Source organism: Neopsephotus bourkii, unplaced genomic scaffold, assembly GCF_033783945.1.
Source record: "Neopsephotus bourkii isolate Nb327-2 ecotype Australia unplaced genomic scaffold, CSIRO-AGI_Nbou_v1 NB_1600, whole genome shotgun sequence".
NCBI classification, from domain to species: Eukaryota; Metazoa; Chordata; class Aves; order Psittaciformes; family Psittacidae; genus Neopsephotus; species Neopsephotus bourkii.
Window position 1 is genome coordinate 8,097,777 of NW_026902076.1, and position 23,140 is coordinate 8,120,916.

General features: G+C 40.2%; 1 protein-coding gene across 4 annotated transcripts in view; it reads left to right on the forward strand.

Moving 5' to 3' along the window:
• Positions 1-23,140, forward strand: part of LDAH (lipid droplet associated hydrolase) — a 132,933-nt gene that overhangs the window by 7,206 nt on the left and 102,587 nt on the right. The window contains exons 1-2 of one of the 4 annotated variants that reach the window (XM_061372363.1): positions 882-1,028; positions 1,694-1,852. In XM_061372363.1, the coding sequence (XP_061228347.1) occupies positions 1,699-1,852 (154 nt within the window). In that variant the 5' untranslated portion in view covers positions 882-1,028; positions 1,694-1,698. Of the gene's footprint in view, positions 1-881; positions 1,029-1,693; positions 1,853-23,140 lie in introns of those variants that run through there. The other 3 variants (XM_061372364.1, XM_061372361.1, XM_061372362.1) reach the window with 3 other exon arrangements.

Genomic DNA, 23,140 nt, shown 5'->3' on the forward strand with positions numbered 1-23,140 from the left:
GTAACCGTGTTTCTTTGTCAGAGATGCTCTTGCTTTATTTCAGCTTTGAATAATGAAGAAATAAAAGCAGGAATAATGTATTTAAAAATGTAACATTATAGTTTGACAAAATTAATTTCAATTATTTATGCCCTAGTCACTGTAAGTTAAAGATGATTACATGATGAATAATGAATGAAGTAGTAAAGAGGTCTCCTTGGGTATTAAATGAACTTTTTGGGGGAGAGGTGAGGTTAGGGGTGTGTGTGTGGGGGGGAAGTTTCATCCAGACAGTTGTGTTGTAGTTGAAAGTGTTAAACAACACTTCGCCCTTCCCTCCAGAAGTATTTTTCTGTTTGTATTTTACTCAATTTTTTTCAAGGTGGTACTTGTTAATTCAAAATAAAACATTAACTGTCTATTTTGCATTACCTGTTGTTTAATATAAACTTGAATTAAAATTTAATTAAATTGGAAACATTTAATTTGGATAGCCCTTTCCATTAGAGATGTTCATGTGTTGGTCTCTGATTCAATGTATTGGGTAAAGAATGCATAGTCATTCCAGTAACAATTTATCCAAGTTTTTCAAGTCTATTTAATCTAGATCTGTTGCTTCAGAAGCCTGAAATGGGGTTCTTAAAAGATAAGAAATACTCTGAAGAGCTTAAATAGCCCTTGAAGTTGATACAAACAGCTTTGTGGACTTACCAGGCACCATTGCGAGTGATGCACATGTGTGATCATACTCAGCAAGGGCTTCTGATTGTGTTTGGTAACTACATGTGTGCTTGGTAAATGGTTATTTGTGCAGATGCTTGTACATCTCGTAATTCACACTGATGACATTTTAATTCGTAAGTAGTCACTTGATGAAGTAGCTTTTTTTACTGAAGGAAGGATATGGGAGTTTGGTCAATCAGCCAGGTCCAAAGCAATAGCCTAATTTTCATATATGGCAGACACACAAACTAATGAACATGCCTTGTTTATTTGGCCACGTACTGTTTTCATTCAGATAACCAAATACTTTAAGAAAAGTTAAAAAGGTGAGCATAAATATTTGCCTGAATTGATCAAATCCTGATTAGGTTTAACTGACAGACCCCTCCTTTGATCCTTAGAAAATTTCTAGAGATGTAAGTTATGCACCACTAAAAATGATGAGTCCACCTCATGCTGGAAGGTAGTCTAGTAGTTAGCATGTTCCTTTTGGTCCCTAGTATTTTCTTCTGGGTTTTATTCCAGTTGGGTTTTGCTGAGTTTTTTTTGGTGGTTGTTTTTAAGTGATGCTATGCTCCCATAGCTGGGGTAAACTTGCGAAGACATTCATGCAGTAGTTCTGTTTGTCTGGTATTTGTTCTTTAGTTTGCCTTCAAATAGGTTTCAGCTAAGTCTTGTCAGTGAGCGTGAATAAGAGATTTTAAACAATTTGCCTTTAAGGTGGAATAGATCTTATTGTCCAATTCTTTACCTTTATATTTCTGTGACAAAACCAGAAAGATCCTTTCTGTCATATAGTAGTAGTAGGTATTGACTTCTAAGACCTATTCAAACATCGAATACTGAATTGGGCCTCTGTTTACTGGAGATGACAGCTGTTTGGGGTGGGTAGTTCCAGGGTTTCTGAAATTATGAGAAGTAATAATAGTAAAGAGACAGCCATAAAAATATTTTCTGATCTGTTACAACAGTATCTTATTCTGTCTAATAGCGAACATGAAGTCCATGTCAGAAGAGCCAGTCCCATTACATGAAGAATTTATCTACTGTTGCGGAGCTGCTACCCATGTCTTAAAGTGTGGGCCCTGGAAGGACCTCTCAAAAGATGAAAGTAAAAATCTACCCAGGCTCTTATTCATGATTATTCCTGGTAAGGAATTTATTTGTTTAAGTCTGCAAGTGTGGTGATTGGGAAGGGTATGTTCAGTTTCAAAAATCTCTCTAGAGAGCTGGTAGGATTTGTCTTGTGCATACAGCCCCCCCCCCCCCAAATAATAGTATTGCAATGGTGAAACTTTTTTGTTATATTTGATTACTGATGTTATCTGTATTTGTAACAGTGCTGTAAGGTAAAACTGAGAGATAAGGATGTCTCATTTACTTGGTGCTGATGGTTTGCTGACTGCATTGGGTTTTTTGTTTTGTTCTGTTTCCATTTCTCTTTCTCCATTTATTTCTTGCACGTTGACGTGATAGTGCAATATCAGCTGTGTGCCAACTGAAAGATGAACATTAAGGCAAAATTCTGAATCCAGGAATTTTTTTCCATTTGCTTTTTTTATACAGTGTTCACCAAATTCAAGTTACATTTAAATCTGGTCATCTTACAAAGAAAGCTATAAACTTTCATTTTTTCATTTAGCATATGTTAAAATTAATGAAGTCCTAAATTCATGAAGTCTGTTAATGAACTGTAAGAGTTCTGCCATTAACGAACTCTGTGTTCAATCACAAGAAACTTCATGCAATCTAATGTAGTGTCAGGGCTATATGGAGCTTATTTCCTGCAGCACACTTCTGTGAGGACTCCTTGATAAGGTTTTACGTTAACTACATGAGTTATAGGCAAGAAATAGACATCAGTGAAATATTCAGAGTGCTTCTGTCATAGTCTGCAAACTTTTGCAAGTAGCAGGTTTATGATTCTGCCCTTATTTCGGAATTATGTTATTAACAAACTGAAAGTTCTTTCACTGAGAAAGCTATTAACACAGCAGCCACAATAATGATATCTTCATTTTTAGATGCCCAAATTCAGTAGTGAATCAAATTATCCAAGCTCCTTGCTGTGGCTGGGGGAGCTGACTAGGACCTGGCATAACAGAACGCAGTTTTGCTTCTCATAAATCAGATGTTTTTTTCCCCTACTGGTGTATGCCTCATTTTTAGCCTTGAAGGGGAGTCTAATCTGCCAACACAAAAATACACAGCCTTAGGACAGATCTGGATATTTGGGTCATCTAACAACATGTTCGTGTACCTAAACAGGATTAGACAGCATTCCCCTTGTGCTTTTATAACTTCCCGAGTATGAAATGTGGAGCCCTTCTGCAGTCCAGCAGTTTTCAAACTTAAAAGGCATGTATCCCTATTTGGGATTCTTTATGGAATGAAGTAGAGGGGGACAGAAGTGTAGCTTGGTACAAGTCAACGAAAGAAATACCCAGGCAAGGGCAACTTCTGCTCAAAAATGAGAGTATGCATAGCCAAATGTTCAGTGATCTGGACTGAACATGGTTAGTCCTACTGTATATGATACATTGTTCTGTGTATTAAACTGCTCTGGTACGTATTTTTCCAGTCTTGATGAAATTCATGCATACAATTTTGTTTATGTGTAATCAAACAAAAGAGGCATGGGAGTGGGTATTGAAGAGAAAGATAAAATTCTCAGTTTCTGCTGGAATCCAAAATTACTCAAATTTCTTCATAATGGGGAGGATTTCTCTCTATAGTCTGGCTTTCCATTTCCTTAAAAGAAATATAAAAATGGAGGGAGAGGAATGAAACCGACTGCAAAACATTCTTCTACTGCAGTATGAGTGGCAAAATTCCTATTGACTTTGAATAAGGAAAGATTCTGCCTCCTGAGGACTGATAGCTCACTGTGCTTGAAGCAGTTGGGATGCAGAACATGTAGTGGGGCTCAGTCTCGTTTAACTATGACAAGCTAATGTTTTTATTAATGGCAGTCTTTGTAAACTTGTAATTTAAAAAAGTCTTATTATATTAGTTGAAATGTTTAATGTGCACTTTTTTGATCCATAACGTTTTTATCTTGCGTAAGCAAACCCTTTGTATAGGAGTAATAACGTATTTACTGATGTAATTACTGTGTAAGAGGCCCAATTTTTCCTCAGTCCAGAATACATGCATTTGTTGCCTTTTCTTCATATGAATTATTTTCTATTAAAATCTATGAGATTTACTCAAGAGTAAAACTAAATGTGTACAGTTAAAGGATCAGGCCCATGGTTTTCTGGAAATGTAGGCGTTATGGGAAGGACATTAATTATTTTTTTTCCTCTTATGTCGTAAAGGTCTATTTTCCCTTTTGCAATGTTTGTTTAGTGTAAAATTAGCAGTGAAATATAAAATCTGGTACAGCAATGTTTAACATTGCTTGGGTTCATTGAAAACCAGGATCTGCAAAGTGTAATGGAATATGTTGTTTTTACTGTTTTAAGAGTATCTGTCTATTTGTGTCTGTGTATTCATGAAACATTTAACTTTGCAGATAAATACAGTACAAATTTTAAAACCACTGTGCTGTCTGGCTCATGAAGTTTTGCTGTACATCAAGGCTTTTTTGCATTTCATTGCAGGAGTGCATTGCAATACCTTCATTCCAGGCTTTGTAATTTTTGTTACTGTTGTTGTAAACCAGATGGTTAAACTTTGTTATTTGCAGTCTTGTACTTGGGAAGCTTAGTTCATGATTGATAATGTATAATGTAAATAAGATTTTTTTTTTTGTGGTAAAGCTTGCTACACAAGTTTCATTAATATACAGAAATGATTTCAGAATTTGGTTCTTCAACATGCATGCAGAGTATTCCCTGTGCTTGCCAAGTTTCTTGATCTGCCGGCTTGCAGCTGGATTGCTGCTGAGTTATTGGATCATTTTATTTTACCAACTCATGCAGTGACGTGATCATATTTGAGGCCTGTGAGAACTTAACCAGGCACTTTTTTTTGAAGTGAAAGATTTCAACTCCAGAGCTAATTATTTGAGTCAAGAGCTGCTTCTGGTTTTCTGCACAAGAGAAAGCGACTGCTTGGATTCTGATCTTCTCCTAGGAGTAGTTACATGCACTTACATCAACAAGACTGTTGTCACTCGGAGACTACTTGAGTATTTTTCATCAGCTAAGATGATATAAACAGTTTGCCTGGGTTATGACAGGTCTTTAAAGTGTTATCCCTTGAAGTGAGACTTCCTTTTAGTTTTAGAGTCTTTGAAGCTCTATTTTTGTCTGTAATCTAGGGACTCTGAAAAGCTTTCAGTATATTATCTGGCTTTGTCTTCATCTGCTGTTTTCATACTTAACAATCATCACACTCAACTTTTGCATGAGAAAAGTTATGTTAAGGATCACTATATAATAATAACTTGTACTAAAACTAGTGATATGTTCCTGAAGCTTAGTTTCTTTGTATTTGTTCTTTTTAGTTCCTAATAAAATAGCTTTTTAAAAGTTATTTATTGTTCACTCTGCTCAGCAGTCACAGGTATGAATAGTTCTTCAGAGGTCTACTGTCAACTCTGAGACCCAAGGGGTTTAATATTAAAAGAATTTATTTCTTCATTCTATAAGCTGTGTAAAGCATACCTACTCCAATTTTCTTCAACTGGTTTTAGAATGTGCTTTGGTTTGCACAAAAGTCATGTGATGAAATGCTCTTGTTACTATGTAATCTGTATGTTGTTACCATTCTTCCACAAGAACTAGTAAGGATCTAGTAAGGACTCATTGTATCGGCAGATTAGGTTGCAGTCTGTAGCTTCTTTCAGCGTTGGTCAGAATGTAATCCAGAGTCCTGTATGTGAATCTTGGTACTCTAATGTGTAATTAGATCAATAAAAAGAAGATAGATCAAAACTGTGAAGCAAATTCTGATTTTGGAGTAGAGACCATTGAGATACTCAAGGAAGGTACACCCATCCTGTCAGACACTACTTTTTAAGTCAGCAGTGTTCTCCACTTGCCTTTAAAATACAGATGGATGAAAGGGAAATGCTGCTTCCAGTGGACAGCTAGCTTAAGAGGTAAGAAGAGGTTTTTTACCTCTTGAGCAAGGGGATATGTAGGTTCTGGGTCATATTCTGCTCTATATGCTTTGCTCTCACAATCGCTGAATGAACTCCAGCAACAATTTTATAAACAAAGTTGAGAACCTGTCGCTGAATGAACTCCAGCAACAATTTTATAAGCAAAGTTGAGAACCTGTTCTGTTTGAACGCTTTAGGCAGTAAAAGCTGCCTGTTTTCCTCTTCTGGTTTTGTGGTTTGTGGGGTTTGTTTTGGTTTGGTTTTTGACTGAATAGTGCCAGAGCATCAGCAGTAGGAAAAAACGTCCAACCGTACCTCATCTTTTACCTCTGCAGTTTTGTAATTATTAGCCTGTTTATCAGAGCTCTCCTGTGGTTTGATTTGGGTTTGTGTTGGTTTCTTGGTTTGTTTTGGGGGTTTTTTTTGGTGGGCTTTTTGCTTGTGTTTTGCTTTGGGTTGGTGGGTTTGTGTTAGTTCGTTTTGGTTTTTTTTTATAGAGTCAGGCTGAGTCCATGTCACCTAGCTTAGAAAGGAACTGTAAGGCCCAGTTTTATCCAGCCTAATATTAAACACCTAATTAAGATACTAAAATAAGGAGCATGAATTCCTGGGTACCTTGTATAATCAGTAGCTAGGGCTGGGCACTGCCATGAGCATTTCTGCCTACTGAGAGCTTAGTTAGTCTGAGATGTGAAATCTCTAGCTCTGGAGATAAAACATGACAGGATGCGTACCTGGGCAGTCTGCTCTAGCTGCCGCTGCGTATGCAGGGGTGGGTTAGGAAATCTTAGGTGATCCCTTCCAACTTCATCAACCCTGCAGGTATGACCCAGGGACTGGCCATCCAGGTTCCTTCTCCAGGTGTGGATTCTAGTCTCATTGATTTTGGGGATATCTTCAAAAGGTAATAAAGATAAGTATATGGATAAGGAAGTAAAGATAAGTATATGGATAACTTTAGGTAATCTAATACTTGATTAAAATTATCCACTCTTTCAAGAGCTGTGATTTAAGGTACCTCTCTCCTTGCTTTCACAGCCATAATGCATAGTAAGCACCTTAACAGTGAAACTGGGTTTGAGTGTTAGGAACCAAATAGAATGAAAAACTGGTAAGGAATGAAGTATGGTACTTAAACATAGTATGGAAAGAATATGCCAGAAGAGGGAGCTGTTTTAAAGATTAGACAAAAATATAGTGGGTTTATTTGAAAGCTTTTTTACTAAAATAACCAGATATGCCATGTACTACCAGGCTTTAGGCTGTCATCTGAATGGTTAGGTAAGCGCTCACTGTTTCTCTACTATATGCATAAACAAACAAACAAAAAATTAATTTTGTAAGATCATTCATGGGAGAGTGATTTATCAGTCATGTTGGTTGTTTAGGATCATAAAAATGCCTTTTATGTGTGTTAGGAGGAGTGAAATAAAGGAAGTCCAGTTAGAGCAGAGAATGTAAGGGTTGGAGTGCTAGGGCTTCTGTTCCTAGCCTTTCCACTATGCTTTTTTTCATTAGATGGCCAGTCATCCTCACAACTTGTGACCAAACCACCAAACGAATCTTTTTCCTTCACATTCGAAACACTTAAATAATCTATCACCCAAGTCTGTAAACTAGCATTCAGTTACAGTCAGCTACCACTAAGTAAGTAACAATAAAAACACAGGTGCATAGAGTGAGACAACAAATACTACTTCTCCTGGAATGTTTAAATTATTGGGCAGCTCCAAATCTAGTGATTGTGTGAAATTCTCGTGCCGGGATGTATAACATTATCTGATGTACATCAGTAAATACCCCAAAGGACATAATCACATTTACATATTTCAAGTCTTTATTAAATAAATAATTTCTTTAACTTTTGATTTTGGTGCTTGGAATTAAGTAATGCTTGTAGATGCAATGAAATTTTTTAGATGAAAGTCATAGAGTGTAACTGCACTGGTGTTCCTGCTACATAGGACGCTGGGTTACATAGCTACTTGCACATTATTTTGCTCAATCCTGTATCATGTACTTTTGTTGACTTAAAGAAGCTGAAAATGCTGTTTCCTGTGTAGATGTATATTTTCCATCGTATTAATACTGTACTTTCTTTATCTTCGGTTACCTCTACTAGTGTAAGATACCACAAGTTGCATGGGTTCTATTCCTTTGCTTATTTTGACCGTACTTTCCCATTTAAAGCAGTGTTGCTGTTGTCCATCCCCAGCTGAACCAACAGAGCAGAGAAGAAGGGAAATTTAGGTGCTCAAAAATGCAGATGATGTTATTTAACACAGCTGGTCTAGGGAATCAACTTAAAAATCTTGTCAAGGGAGCCAAGACTCCAACCAAACAAGGCAGGTGGAGGATTATGCAGCTCAGCATGGCATCTAGTCTGGCTGGCATACTCGAGTCACATGTGGCTAATCAGCAGGAACAAAAAAAGTCTCAATTTGACATCTAGAATTCTGTCCCAAGGTAAATGTTTATATCCAAACAGCTGAGCAGGATAGCCTCTCTGTGTCTGCACAGTTACTCTATTTAAGAAAGGTTCCTCTTTTGCATACTGGCTTAGCAGGAGCATTAATCATCTGTTCTGTGGTATGACGGTACGGCCTGGCACAAGCAATCCAGGAGGTTCCGTGATTGTGTGGAAGACAACTTCCTTCTGCAAGTAATAGAGGAACCGACAAGGAGAGGTGCCATGATTGACCTTGTGCTCACCAGCAGGGAAGGGATTGTTGGAAATATGGCACTGCAGGGCAGCCTTGGATGCAGCGACCACGAGATGGTTGAATTTGAGATCCTTAGGACAGTGAGAAGAGCGTGCAGGAAGCTCACTGCCCTAGACTTCAGAAGAGCAGACTTTGGCCTCTTGGGGAACCTGCTTCCTAAGGTTCCATGGGATATAGCCCTAGAGGGCAGGGGGGCTCAAGGCTCTTGGTTGGTCTTCAAGGATCACCTGCTACAAGCTCAGGAGTGTTGCATCCCAACTAGAAAGAAGTGCAGCAGGAGGGCCAGGAGACCTCCTTGGATGGATAAGGAGCTGCTGAGGAAAATTCAAATGAAAAAAGAGTCTTATAGAAAGTGGAAGCAAGGACAGGCGGCCTGGGAAGAGTACAGGGGTATTGTCCGGGAAGCTAGGGACCAGGTTAGGAAAGCTAAGGCCCAGTTAGAATTAAACTTGGCTAGGGATATTAAGGATAACAGGAAGGGATTCTACAGGTATATAGCAAATAAAAAACAGACTAGGGAGAATGTAGGCCCCCTCAGAAAGCTCTTGGGAGAACTAGCTACACAGGATTTGGAGAAGGCAGAGGTTCTGAATGACTTCTTTGCTTCGGTCTTCTCTAGCAAAGTCTCTGACCGCACCACCCAAGTCTTGGAAGGCAGATGCAGGGACTGTGAGAATGAAGACCTTGGGCCCACTGTAGGAGAGGAACTGGTTCGAGACCATCTTAAAAATCTGAACGTGCACAAGTCCATGGGTCCTGATGAAATCCACCCGCGGGTCCTGAAGGAGCTGACGAATGAAGTTGCTAAACCGCTGGCCATCATATTTGAGAAATCCTGGCAGTGAGGTGAAGTTCCCGATGACTGGAAAAAGGGAAATACAACCCCCATTTTCAAGAAGGGGAAAATGGATGACCTGGGGAATTACAGACCAGTCAGTCTCACCTCTGTGCCTGGCAAAATCTTGGAGCAGATTCTCCTAGAAGGCATGCTAAGGCACATGAAAACCAACAAGGTGCTTGGTGACAGCCAGCATGGCTTCACTGAGGGGAAATCCTGCCTGACCAATTTGGTGGTCTTCTATGATGGGGCTACAGAAGTGATGGACAGAGGTAGAGCAGTTGATGTAATCTACGTGGATTTGTGAAAACGTTCAACACTGTCCAACACGACATTCTTGTCTCTAAATTGGAGAGACATCAATTTGATGGATGGACCACTCGGTGGATAAAGAACTGTCTGGATGGCCACACACAAAGAGTTGTGGTCAATGTCTCAATGTCCAGCTGGAGACCACTAACGAGTGGTTTCCCTCGGGGATTGGTGTTGGGACCAGTCTTGTTCAACATCTTTGTCTCTGACATGGACAGTGGGATTGAGTGCGCCCTCAGCAAGTTTTCTGATGGCACCAAGCTGTGTGGTTCGGTTGATATGCTAGAGGGAAGGAATGCTATCCAGAGGGACCTCGACACGCTTGTGAGGTGGGCTGATGCCAACCTCATGAAGTTTAAGCATGCCAAGTGCAAGGTCCTGCACCTGGGTTGGAGCAGTCCCAGGCACAGCTACAGGCTGGGCAGAGAAGAGATTCAGAGCAGCCCTGCGGAGAAAGACTTGGGGGTGCTGGTCAATGAGAAAATGAACATGAGCCGGCTTCAGTGTGTGCTTGCAGCCAAGAAAGCCAACCGTACTGGGCTGCATCAAAAGGAGCGTGACCAGCAGGTCGAAGGAGGTGATCCTGCCCCTTTATTCTGCTCTCGTGAGACCTCACTTGGAGTATTGTGTGCAGTTCTGGTGTCCTCAACATAAAAAGGACATGGATCTGTTGGAACAAGTCCAGAGGAGGGCCATGAGAATGATCAGGGGATTGGAGCACCTCCCATATGAAGATCGCCTGAGAAAGTTGGGCTGTTCAGCCTGGAGAAGAGAAGGCTGCATGGAGACTTCATAGCGGCCTTCCAGTATCTGAAGGGGGCCTATAGGGATGCTGGGGAGGGACTCTTCATTAGGGACTGTAGTGGTAGGACAAGGAGTAATGGGTTAAAACTTAAACAGGGGAAGTTTAGATTGGATATAAGGAGGGAATTCTTTCCTGTTAGGGTGGTGAGGCACTGGAATAGGTTGCCCAGGGAGGTTGTGAATGCTTCATCCCTGGCAGTGTTTAAGGCCAGGTTGGAAGAGGCCTTGGGTGAGATGGTTTAGAGCGAGGTGTCCCTGCCCATGGCAGGTGGTTGGAACTTGATGATCTTAAGGTCTTTTCCAACCCTTACTATTCTATGATTCTATGATTTGTGCTGCTTGGAATTGAGCTTAGCCCTGAAAATGTTATAGTTGAGCAGACTATTCACTGTAAAACATCCCGCCTGACTTAGTTAGGCATGAGAGAATGGCAGTGAATCTGCATCCCTTTCATGGAGGGAGAAGGAGAAACACTCTGCTCATTTCCTGTGGCCTTTTCTGCGCAACTACAGTGTAGGACTTGAAGCAACCACTTGATGCTTTGAATGTGTTACTTGCCTGCTGAGCTGCTTTTCAGACTGGATCTGGGAAAGCTAGCTCGTGTTCCTAAAGTTGTCAGGATTGTCTTTCCCTGTGTCCCACCTGCCTGTGTGAAGACTTTATGTTATCAGCATCGCATAATTGGAGTCTTCCTGGGAAGTCTCTACCATTCCCTGCTTTTATTAGCAGGTGAAACCTAAGTAGCAGAATCTCTCTTAGGATTTGGGCAATCTGTAAAGAGCCTGGGTGGCTAGAGCGGGCTGTTCATAAATCTCGTGCATTCAGGTAGCTTTTAGAACTATCAGGTAAGGTATAAAGCAGGTGTTGCTGAGACTAAAGTAGTGTGAAAGTTGAACTGTGTATATTAAGACCTACCAGGCACTGGAAATCTAAAATATCAATGCTTGGAGCACTTAGAAAGTTTCTTAAGTCCTGCATTTCACAATCCAAAATGTTTGTCAACAGTACTGGCATAAGGTATTCCTGTTCCCACTGCACTGTGCCACTCCACCCCTTGGTTCTGCCAGAACAATAGTTGGAGGGATCATGCTGTGAATTAAATAAATGCATACATTTATTCCTGGGGTCTTTTTAAAGCTGAAACAGTTCCCTGTTTGGGGTTGCAGAATGGCCCCACAGAGTTGTGCCAGTATAATTGGGGGTGGGAATGACAGTCAAGGCAGGAGGTGGGAGTTCCTTCAGCTGGACTTGCTGCAGAACTTTCTGCTGTTAAATTATGGTGTTGATCTGCAACATGCAGCACATACATGTGGGTTCACATGCTCAGTATTGAGCCTTCTGTGGGAGGAGCTGGTAGCCTACCACTCACACCAGGTAGTAGTGATTCACTGAGAATGCCTCTCCCTGGTGCTTTTTGCGTTTGTTTACCCTGAAATTCTAGATGAAGCTGTCAGTTCTTTGCATTTGACCCTGAGTTCTTAGATTCTGACCTGAAGAATTTGTGATTTTCTTCTGCCCTTCCCTGCCCTGGGAATTAAAAAAAAAAAAAGACAGTGGGATAGGAGCTTTCTTACTCTCCAGTAAGTGGTATAAGTGATGTAAAAGCAGCAATGAGAACAGACTACACTGTAGAGTTAGGATTTTGTGTAGTGTGGCAATCCAGGTAAAAGGGTCTATGCAGAGCAAGGTAACATGTTTTTCCGTTCATATTATTCCTCTTTACCTATGATTCAGAGAAAACTCCAGGAACTCGCCAACAAAGTTTTAAGTTGACAAGCAGGTATTCTTTATTGCGGCACCGGGAGACATGGGGGATAGCTCCTCCAAGCATGTCTCTCCCAGGCATCAACCAGGCTGTGATTATATTGTCCTTAAACATACATATTCATTAGATCACATACATTACATCATAGTTCTTAGACAATGCCTCCTATATGCATACAAAGATGTGGTAGTGGGCTTTCAGACCCCCAGTGGTTATTTTTTCATCACTTTGTTTTAGGATCATTGTAATATCAGTAACCACCAGGTGGTTCTGGCAAAGCTTATTTTAGTAATTTTCGTTTTCTCTATAGTTGCTAACAAAGCCCAAAGTTCTTGAGGTTACTTATTTACAACCCTGTTCTTCAATCAACCCCATTCTTCAATCCACCCTATTCTTCAGTCAACCCCAATCTATGACTACAGGGGACTACTACTACTCTAACCCCACTATGACTACAGGGTGTGAACAGGTAAGTTAGAACATCATAGCTTTCTAGTTCAGTGAGACACAAGCACAGCAGAGCACTTTTGATTCCCATGCTTGCCTGGGATACATAGACTATATTTCATAAATTTATACTTGAACAGGAGCAAAAGAACACAAAAAATATCCATTGAACCTATCTTCCTAATACTTTTAAAGCCACTTCATCCCCTCCAACTTTTCTAGCTATTTCTTTACCTCTAGCATGGATATTTGTTGCTTAATTATGAGATCAGTCTTATTTTCAGCTGACCACGTATTTTCTCAGATGGTAATGTGTATAAGGGTCTGTTAATTGGTGGTGTTCTTAGTGCTTAGTAATACTTTAATTTTTATGCATAGGTTATTTGGTCTGTTTATTTGTCATAAACCGGGAATAATGAAATTTCAGTCAAGTGCTTGAGGACTTGTCAATAGGATGTGCTGTCTCAGCTCACACCAAGGTTCTTTGAGGACTCTCCCCTTTATTTTTGCTGAGCAAAATAGTTTGTTTTCCTGAGAATATTATTCTTGGGAGATGACACTAATTTGTACCTATTTGATTTCTACTCTGAACCTCCATAAAACTTTGAATACACTGATAAATTTTACCCTGATTTTTCTGAGAGATAGGGGACTGAAAAGCATAAAAAAAGAAGACATACATGCAGGTATGTCCCCGAAGGAAAGGTGTAAGCGTGTTCTATCCCATATTATATATTAGAAAAGTCAATTCTTAGGACACTGCTCTCCATTATTCTTGCTGCTTATGGGCTACTTGTTTGTGACTAATATTTTAAAATATGCTGACAGTTGTGCTTTGTTTACTGGGTCAGCCCACAAGCTCCCATTGTCTTTAGAAAAGAAAAAAAATATCTTTCATTAAAAATCTTCCTCATGCAGAGAGGAGCTTGAAATATGCCACTTCTGTTAAATTTCCCAGTGCTCCAGAAGTACCTCTGATGGGGACTTGGCACAATTGAGCTTGTTAAGTTTCAGGAGGCAGAGTAATGACAGGATGCTTAAACGTCCAACTGTGCTTGACAGTATTTCACCCCACAAAATCTGGGTGGCAGATGTGACTGACTGAAGTGACTTGCTGAAATTTCTCAATCCACAGCCTTCTCTCAGTGTCCTCTCCCTGCTAATGAGGTGTTGTTTTCAGCATGGATCCTTCCTGCCTGGCTGCATGCAGCATAATCAGGGGAGGAAGTGATACCTCTCCTGCAGCACGCAGAGGCTGGAGTTGGGCAGAGTTGTGGAAAAGTTGTGTTCCAGGGTATTTAGCTTGATTTGACTGTTTTAAAAAGTATCTGTTTCTCTTCATGTGAGAAGAAATTCTCTTCAGTGGGGAAAGAAAAATTACTTAGTGAAGGACCTATCTATGAAGGAAATCCAATGTTTGCATGTTCATTGTGTACAAAGAATGCAGTTAAAATGTTTAAAGCTACAACACCTGTGTATAATACACTTCTCTCTTCCTGGCAGCTGCTACCAGAAGTACCTGAGCTGATACGGATTTGCATTGATATTAAATACTTTGGCGTAGTTATCTCTGAAAATAACAAAAAATAAATACCTGCTTTCAAATTCTATTTAACACATGGCCTCAGTTCTGTCCCAGCAGTAACTCCTATTGATGGTTGGCGTTATATTGGAAATGAATTTGACCTATTATGTTCAATATCTAGATTATGGAAAACACTAGAGCTAAAAGTTCAGTCAGTCATATTTCTTGCTCTTGTTTTCCTTTTATGATCGTAGTGGAAGATTTGATCATTTTTCCAATTTCCATTTTTTAAAACAAAACTTGGTTATTCTTGGTGGATTTTAAAACCTCCATAGGAATAAATAAATATATAGCAGTACATGCATACTGCCTTACACCTTTAAGTTTTAGGTCTTTTACGTCTGTTGTCGCAGCCTTCTCTTAGAAGAGCAGACAAGGAGAGGTGCCAGGCTTGACGTTATGCTCACCAATAGGGAGGGGCTTGTTGGAAATGTGACCATACAGGGCAGCCGTGGTTGTAGCGATCACGAGATGGTCGAATTTGAGATCTTCAGGACAGTGAGAAGGGCGTGCAGCAAGCTCACTGCCCTGGCCTTCAAGAGAGCAGACTTCAGGCTCTTCAGGAACCTGCTTAGTAAGGTTCCGAGGATAAAGCCCTAGAGGGCAGGAGGGCCCAATACTGTTGGTTGATATTCAAGGATCACCTACTACAAGCTTATTGCTGTGTCCTGACTAGAAGGAAGTGCAGCAGGAGGGCCAGGAGGCTTCCATAGGAGCTTCCATAAGGAGCTGCTGAGGAAACTTAGAGGGGAAAGAAGAGGCTTATAAAAGATGGAAGCAAGGACAGGAGGTCTGGGAAGAATAAAGGGATGTTGTCCGGGAAGCTAGGGACCAGATTAGGAAAGCTAAGGAAGAGATGGAATTAAACTTGGCTAGAGATGTGAAAGATAACAGGAAGGGATTCTATCGGTACGTGGCAAATAAAAGACAGACTAGGGACAATGTAGGCCCCTTCTGGAAGCTATCAGGAGAACTGGCTACCCTGGATTTGGAGAAGGCTGAGGTTCTTAATGACTTCTTTGCCCCAGTCTTCACCAGCAAAGGCTGTGACCACACCACTCAAGTCTTGGAAGCCAGATGCAGGGACTGTGAGAAAGAAGACCTTGGGCCCACTGTAGGAGAGGGTCTGGTTCAAGACCATCTTAAGAACCTGAATATGCACAAGTCCATGAGACCTGATGAAATCCATCTGCGGGTCCTGAAGGAGCTGGCAAATGAAGTTGCTAAGCCACTGTCTACCATATTTGAAAAATCATGGCAGTCAGGTGAAGTTCCTGACAACTGGAAAAAGGGCAATATAACCCCCATTTTCAAGAAGGGGAAAATGGATGACCGGAGGAATTACAGACCAGTCAGTCTCACCACTGTGCCTGGCAAAATCTTGGAGCAGATTCTCCTGGAAGGCATGCTAAGGCACATGAAAATCAACAAGGTGCTTGGTGACAGCCAGCATGGCTTCACTAAGGGGAAATGCTTCCTGACCAATTTGGTAGCCTTCTGTGGTGGGGCTGCGGAACTGATGGGCAGAGGCAGAGCAGTTGATGTCATCTACCTGGACTTGTGCAAAGCTTTTGACACTGTCCCACACAACATCCTTGTCTCTAAATTGGAGGGACATCAGTTTGATGGATGGACCATTCGGTGTATAAAGAACTGGCTGGATGGCCGCACGCAAAGACTTGTGGTCAGTGGCTCAGTGTCCAGCTGGAGACCAGTAATGAGTGGTGTCCCTCAGGGATCGGTGTTGGTACCGGTCTTCTTTAACATCTTTGTCGGTGACGTGGACAGTGGGATTGAGTGTGCCCTCAGCAAGTTTGCCGATGACACCAAGCTATGTGGTTCGGTTGATATGCTAGAGGGAAGGAATGCTATCCAGAGGGACCTTGACACGCTTGTGATGCGGGCTGATCCCAGCCGTACGGAGTTTAGCAATGCCAAGTGCAAGGTCCTATACGTGGGTCAGAGCAGTCCCAGGCACAGCTACAGGCTGGGCAGAGAAGAGATTCAGAGCAGCCCCGTGGAGAAGGACTTGGGGGTGTTGGTTGATGAGAAACTGAGCATGAGCCGGCTTCAGTGTGCGCTTGCAGCCTGGAAAGCCAACCGTATCCTGGACTGCATCAAAAGGAGCGTAACCAGCAGGTCAAAGGAGGTGATCCTGCCCCTCTACTCTGCTCTCATGAGACCTCACTTAGAGTATTGTGTGCAGTTCTGGTGTCCTCAACATAAAAAGGACATGGAACTGTTGGAACAAGTCCAGAGGAGGGCCATGAGAATGATCAGGGGACTGGAGCACCTCCCGTATGAAGATTGGCTGAGAAAGTTGGGGCTGTTCAGCCTGGAGAAGAGAAGGCTGCATGGAGACTTCATAGCGGCCTTCCAGTATCTGAAGGGGGCCTTTAAGGGTGCTGTGGATGAACTGTTCATTATGTGCTGTTGTGACAGGACAAGGGGTAACCCCTTCAAACTTAAACAGGGGAAGTTTAGATTGGATGGATATAAGGAAGAAGTTCTTTCCTGTTAGGGTGGTGAGGCACTGGAATGGGTTGCCCAAGGAGGTTGTGAATGCTCCAACCCTGGCAGTGTTCAAGGCCGGGTTGGAGAGAGCCTTGGGTGAGATGGTTTAGTGTGAGGTGTCCCTGCCCATGGCAGGGGCATTGGAACTAGATGATCTTAAGGTTCTTTCCAACCCTAGCTATTCTATGATTCTGTGTTCTCCATTGCTGTTTGTTTCCCTTACGTCATTTTATTCTAAAATCTTAAAAAAAAAGAAAGAAAAAAAGAAAAGACAAACCCAAAAACCTAATAACCCAAAATCCCCCAAACCTATGCTTTTTTTTTGTAACTCTGACCACTGGTACAGCACAGGGAAATCTTGGGTATGAATCTGGAGATGTCCTTTCTGGTGCCTTGTGATTGTATTGTTTGCTTCCTCCTTGTATGTTATTCAGAAGTGATCAAATCTGCAGAGCTGTTTATCTGCACAAAACAAATAATTTGTGGTTATCTTGGTTTTGAGTTGTTTGTCTTGTCTTTGTCTTTTTCCTGATGATGTTGTCTCATTAGGCGTGCACTGTTGTTCAGACATTTCATAGGCTTTCTTGTGAACCCATTTGACATCAAGTCTCGTGTTCCTTTGCGCAGTTCCTTCCTTCTCCCCCTTTCTTTCAGACAGAGGTTTGTTTTCTGCTGGTCCAGTTCTGCTTTAGGCCCTAAAGCCAGCAAAAAAAAAATCCCACGGGGGTTTCAAGACACAGCTCAGAGCTTGGTGCAACCTCTCTGCCAGCATCAGTTGTAGAATGGATTGGATCAGACAGACCAACCACACCTGGGCTGTTAAAAGCAGTTAAATCTGTCTTCATCTCCTTAAGCAGATGTTTAAGAGACTGTGTGTTTGTGTACTAGGATACCTTGTTAAATGTGTTAATTTTTCATTTGTTTTGAAGAAAATGGGCAAAAATTATTTAAGTGTAAGTACTAGGAAAGCCTGGTTTCAACTTTTAAAAAATGTGAAAAAGAAGCTATTCCATTATGAACTAGTTTTTTCAGTTTTAAATCTCAGTTTTAACTCCCTTCCAAAACCATTAGTTTACAGACATCTTAAAAAAAATAATTAAAGGTTTTTTGTTGTAAGTACATGTTTTATCTGGTTGATACATTAGAGGTAACTATTGAAATATATCTGTGGACTTTATAACTCTTGCACTGTCACTTACAAAGTCCACTAGGTTTGCAGTGGTAAAAGCAGGATTTCAGACTTTGTATCTTACCTGCCTGGGCAGATGCTTTTAATGATTCACATGAGAAAAAAGGCATGTGTTGTCACAGTTTGTAGTAGGGAATTTTTATTCACTTCAGGCTTCAGGGCACAATTGTTACGTGGACCAGCTGCATTACATTAATTTGGGTTGATTAGACTATCCTGGGATTTCTTTAGAGGTAAATAAACCCTCATTTGTTCTAAAGGTGGAGCAGTGTTAGAGAACAGACAAGATTATTTGGTTTGCAAACTGCATATAAAGAATGTGTATTATAAAATATGTATTATATGTATTATAAAATCCTATATATAAAGTTTCATAGCTGTATCAAACTAAAAACTGTATATGGGAAAGTATAGGGGAAAAAATGTGAAATGTTCTTGAAAAACCCCTCTAATAAGCTATGTTACAGGCACCTGGCTGAATCCTTCTGAGATTCCTTATTTTCACAACCCAAGGAAATATATGAAGGTGTTTTCCAGCCAAATCCATGATTCTAGAGTCAGAGAGGATCAAACAGTTTTCACATGTGTTTCTATATAATGTTCTTGTAATTGTTCTTTGGCTGATGCTACTCCTCTAGTGTACGGACTATAAATGGAGTACAGGACAAAGAATGCTAGTCCTCTAGACATGCAAACAGATCAAAGCTTAATTGTTGTGAGTTTACGATGAGAATTCAAATGTTATTTAACGTGTTTTATTTGAAATCCCTTAACCCTGCATGTCAGAGAAACCTGCATGTATTTCCTTTTAAGGCCTGATCATCAGCGATGGTGTCATTTTCTTCAGTTTTCTCCCAAGTGTGAGAACATCATTGTGTTTTTTACATGCTCCATTTAAATCCTTTTGACATCTGTGTGGGCTGCTTTCCATTCATTAACATAGGGGAGTTGCGTCTTCTTCCATGGTGACTGGTCGGATGCCAAAGGCAGATTAAGTTTCCTTGAGCGAGGAACATGTCATTTGGGCTCCTCGAGCTGGAGCGGGAAGCTTTGGCAGTTCTGCGAAGAGGCAGTGAGAATCATTGCCACAAAAATGTTTTTTTGTGCGGTCCTGCTCTGTGCCTTTGGATTTCAAATTTGATTTATGGCTGCTCAGTTGTTTGGGTTTTTAAAAAATAAAAGTCTGCATTTGGTTTTATTGGAGGAGATTATCATGTAAATACTGCAGCATGCATGCTTAATTCTGAAACTGTGTATTACTTCTGAAATTAAACTCATGGTAATTGCTGGCATATTCTCCAGTTCCTCAAAAGTTCTCTGTAAACCCACTGTTGGCTGTGTATTCCTCTTCTGTTCATGTAGTGCCTTTATTTATTGTCCTGCTGAGCTCCGAGAGCAGAGAGCAACTGCTAGAGAAGTGCATGAAGCACCACAGCTGAATACCAGCTACTGCTCTCATGGATGGTCAGACTCCTGAAGACACAACTGAAATCACTGGGGAACATCTTGCAGGACAGTGCACAGAACCCAAAAGCTTGTTTCAAAACAAGGTGCAAGAAACCGCATTGCTGTTTGGGATGATTTAGCTTTATGCTCCTGAGCTTCACTCCCTGCCACTCTTTGGTGTTTGCTATAAACTGCCTTAATAAATCCTTTTCAATTTAAATACCCCTCCCCAAACTGCTAAGAGTTGGTTTTGTTTTATTTTTGTTTTCATTTGTTTTTGTCTCAATTTCATTTGAGTAAGCTGTATGTATTTTCAGCTTGCTCTTTTCTGGACAGAAGGCTTTTCTTGCGTGTTTTGGTGTATATCTTTGTTCCTAACTTGAAGCATTTTGCTGTTGTGGTTTTCATTGTACATTCCTCAGTAAGTCTGGGAATTACTTTTGCAAAGTGTTATCTAATGATAGTGTTCTCTTAATTATAGTTTATATCTTACATTAATAATTTCTGTTGCAGAAGAATTGAAAATGCTTGACCATTTGAAAGCCACAAAAATTGTCACAGCTTTTGGGGAGTAGCTATGGTCTGTGACTTTTTAAATGAGCATTATATATTTGTTGTTTTGCATTCAGAATTAAGAGAACTGAAGTGAACTGCATGTAAGTTTAAACTTCCCAAGCCTAAACTTTTTTGTAAACGCAGCATCTCGAATACTAGTATGTATTTAATTTTAAGACAGGCCAAGTTTGACTTTATAATGCATTGCATAGGAAATATGTGAAATGAGGATAAATATAGTGATATCCTGGGCAGATATTTAGTTTGTACGAATTGTTTTCTCACCTTTGTTAGATGCCTTCATAGTAAGGAAGCAGTTGGAATTTAAAATCTCGTTTTGATGGAAAAACATTAACAAGAAAGTATTTGAAAATTTTCCTATTTTTAACTATGTGGATCATTAAAGAGTAATAGTTCCAGTTCTCGAAAGCCTGTATCTGTAGTATATAGAAGGGGTGAATATTTGCCTCCCAGTGTAGCTCAGAGTTACTCCTCTGCCCAGTCAGTTTTTCTGTACCATTTTGCTTTAGCTGTGGGTGGGACAGATTGGAAAAGGAAGAAGTGGATCTTCATCTTCAAATTAAAAATGGAAATACTCCGAGCTTAATGTAGGATAACTGAAATGTTGTGTGTTGCAAGTTTTACATGCTTTGGTTACTGAAACTTGTGAGTACACCAAATAAAGCATCACTGCTGTATTTGAAGTCACTGTGAAAGTTGTCCATTTGACATACTCTTCCCATGATATGCTTAGAAGTCTTTTGCAAATTAAGCTAATATGCAGTGTGTTGTAGTTTTGTGTCTTTCTGTTCTGTCACCATTTGCAGCTACTGTTTAAGAGCTCTGAAACAACATAAACACTGTGGAAAATTAAGCCCAGTTGAGAGGAACTGCTTAAGATGGGCTCTTTGGTTCAGATGACTGCAATTTGAGATTTGCTGGCATGCTTGAATGATTCAGGTGCCCTGAGGTGTCTGAGGATTGATGTGGTATTCAAATAACTGGAGTAACAACTTTCAAATCATGGAGGTTAACACTGCAAAAAGAATGAAAGAACATGGGCAGTTTTAGTTTGATGTACTAGGAAGTCCTTAGAATGCCAAATGAGCACTACTGGGTGCCTTCATGATGAACCTGGTAGTTCTTTTTCTATAAAATAAGATAGTTTACTTGAACAGCATTTCAACTGCAGTAGATGAGCCCAAAATATTGTTGGCCACAGACTGGTGTATTTATTAAGCCCTGGTTATTTCCATTTTCAGTTACACTAACTCTGTTGTATGAAAGAAAATCTTTATCTGTTTAAGTTTTTTGTTCCCCTTAAAGTATTTTGAAGTGAGCGACTGAAGTGGAAACACATAAAATGTCTGAATTTGCAGAGCTATATTAGGAGATAAAACATTCTTCACTTACAAGTACTGTAGATGCAAGCTTTCAAGAGCAGGCACTATTAATCTGCATTTACTTAGGTCAATGAGAATCTGGAATAACTCTGAAACTGAAAGTCCAATAAAGAATAAATGTATGGCTGCTTTACACACGGTGGTATCTCTGTAGAAATCCTTGCTGTTAAAACAATTGATTTTCCTTTCCATTTGTGCCAGCAGTTCTCATTCATACCCCTTCAAGGCATTTTAAAGTATCAGTAGCAGCTCTAACAGCTGACCCCTCAGAATGGCTTTTACTATGAGCAGATGCTTATAAAGAGCAGGGAAAGGGGTTTCTTTTGTATTTATAGATTTCAATTTTATCTGCTTAAAATACACATCATATTTATTACAGGATAAAAATCCCCTTTCCCTCAATAAAGTAATGAATGCCTTGAGCTTTGTATAGTATTGGATGCAAAGTCTCACTGTTCATAAGCAGTTCTTACTTCACTGCTCTTCAGCTGATGACTGAATCCTGAGAATATTTACATGTTTGATTCTCCCTCTTGGGAGAGCAATGAACTTACTGTGTATTATCTGGAGAGCAAAAGGGTTGAAGTAAAAGAAGGCAAAATGAAAACGTCCACTACAGAAAAGGAGAAGTGGAACAAATCTAATTTATATCTCCCCACACAATTTCCACAAGTACAGGCTTGATTACAGCTCTGATTCTTCTTCTCTGTCACTACCAATACTTACACAGCTCAGCCTCTGTGATTACAATTGGACTTATATAAAGGAGTTTACACAATTTTACTGTTTAGGTCTTTTTCTCTCATACCTTTTAAGCAATATATTTGTGTTATTTTTGGAATGTGAATGTCTTTTTACGTGATGCCTTTTTACATGCCTTTTGCTGTTCATGGTATCCAAATGAAGAATTGACTAGTATGCGCGTGAAAAATATGTAACTGAACAAACCTAGCCATGATAGGTAGTTTTCCAGGTGTCTAAACGATAAAAGAAATCAGTGGAACTACTCTGGAAAATGAATAAATTGAGAGAAGTTATATGTTTTTATGTCTTTGTGGAATTTTTATGCATCCTGTATGAACTGGAAAACAATCTGCTTCCTCTTCATATGAATTTACTCTCCAACTGAAGTCACTGCTGATACCCAAGCAAGAAAGTATAAAAGGAGGAGTAGAGATTAGAATTTTGTTCAGAAATGCTGAAATCCCTACCTATGCATGTTCTTATCTTTGCGACAGCATTACAGTTTCCACTTCAGCAGTGCTACATGATGTCACTGTTAAACAGTGGATTTAGAGCAATGTGATCTGCTGTATCAGGGGAAGCTGGGTTCACTTAGACACCAGCCTCTTTTGAAAAGTTCTCTCTAAAGCTGATGGAGGACAGATTCTCCCCTGGATCTAGAGCTCAGGGGTTGAAAAGGAAAGAGCTTCTCAAGCTGTGTGGAAAAGGTCAGCAAGTATATGAAGTTTCAAGCAGAAAAAAATCTAGTCCAATGAATTTAAAATAAAATCATCCTCACTTTGAGGGTCATTGCAGACCTTTGCATTGTCAGAATACCACATACCTGTTTTGAAAGGTTGACATCTGGATCGAGTGATATTTGCTGTAGTCTTTGTGATATTTTTATAAAATCTGAGGGTTTGTTTGCCCCATTTTCATATATCTATAACATGATAGGATAGATAAGCGAGTTGGCTGACCTCTGGTGGAAAAGGAGATTTACTCTTTATGTTGGGCTTTGATACTAGGTTCTGCAATTTCGAAGTAATTCTGTAAAATGCTTCTCATGGGTGCCATTGAC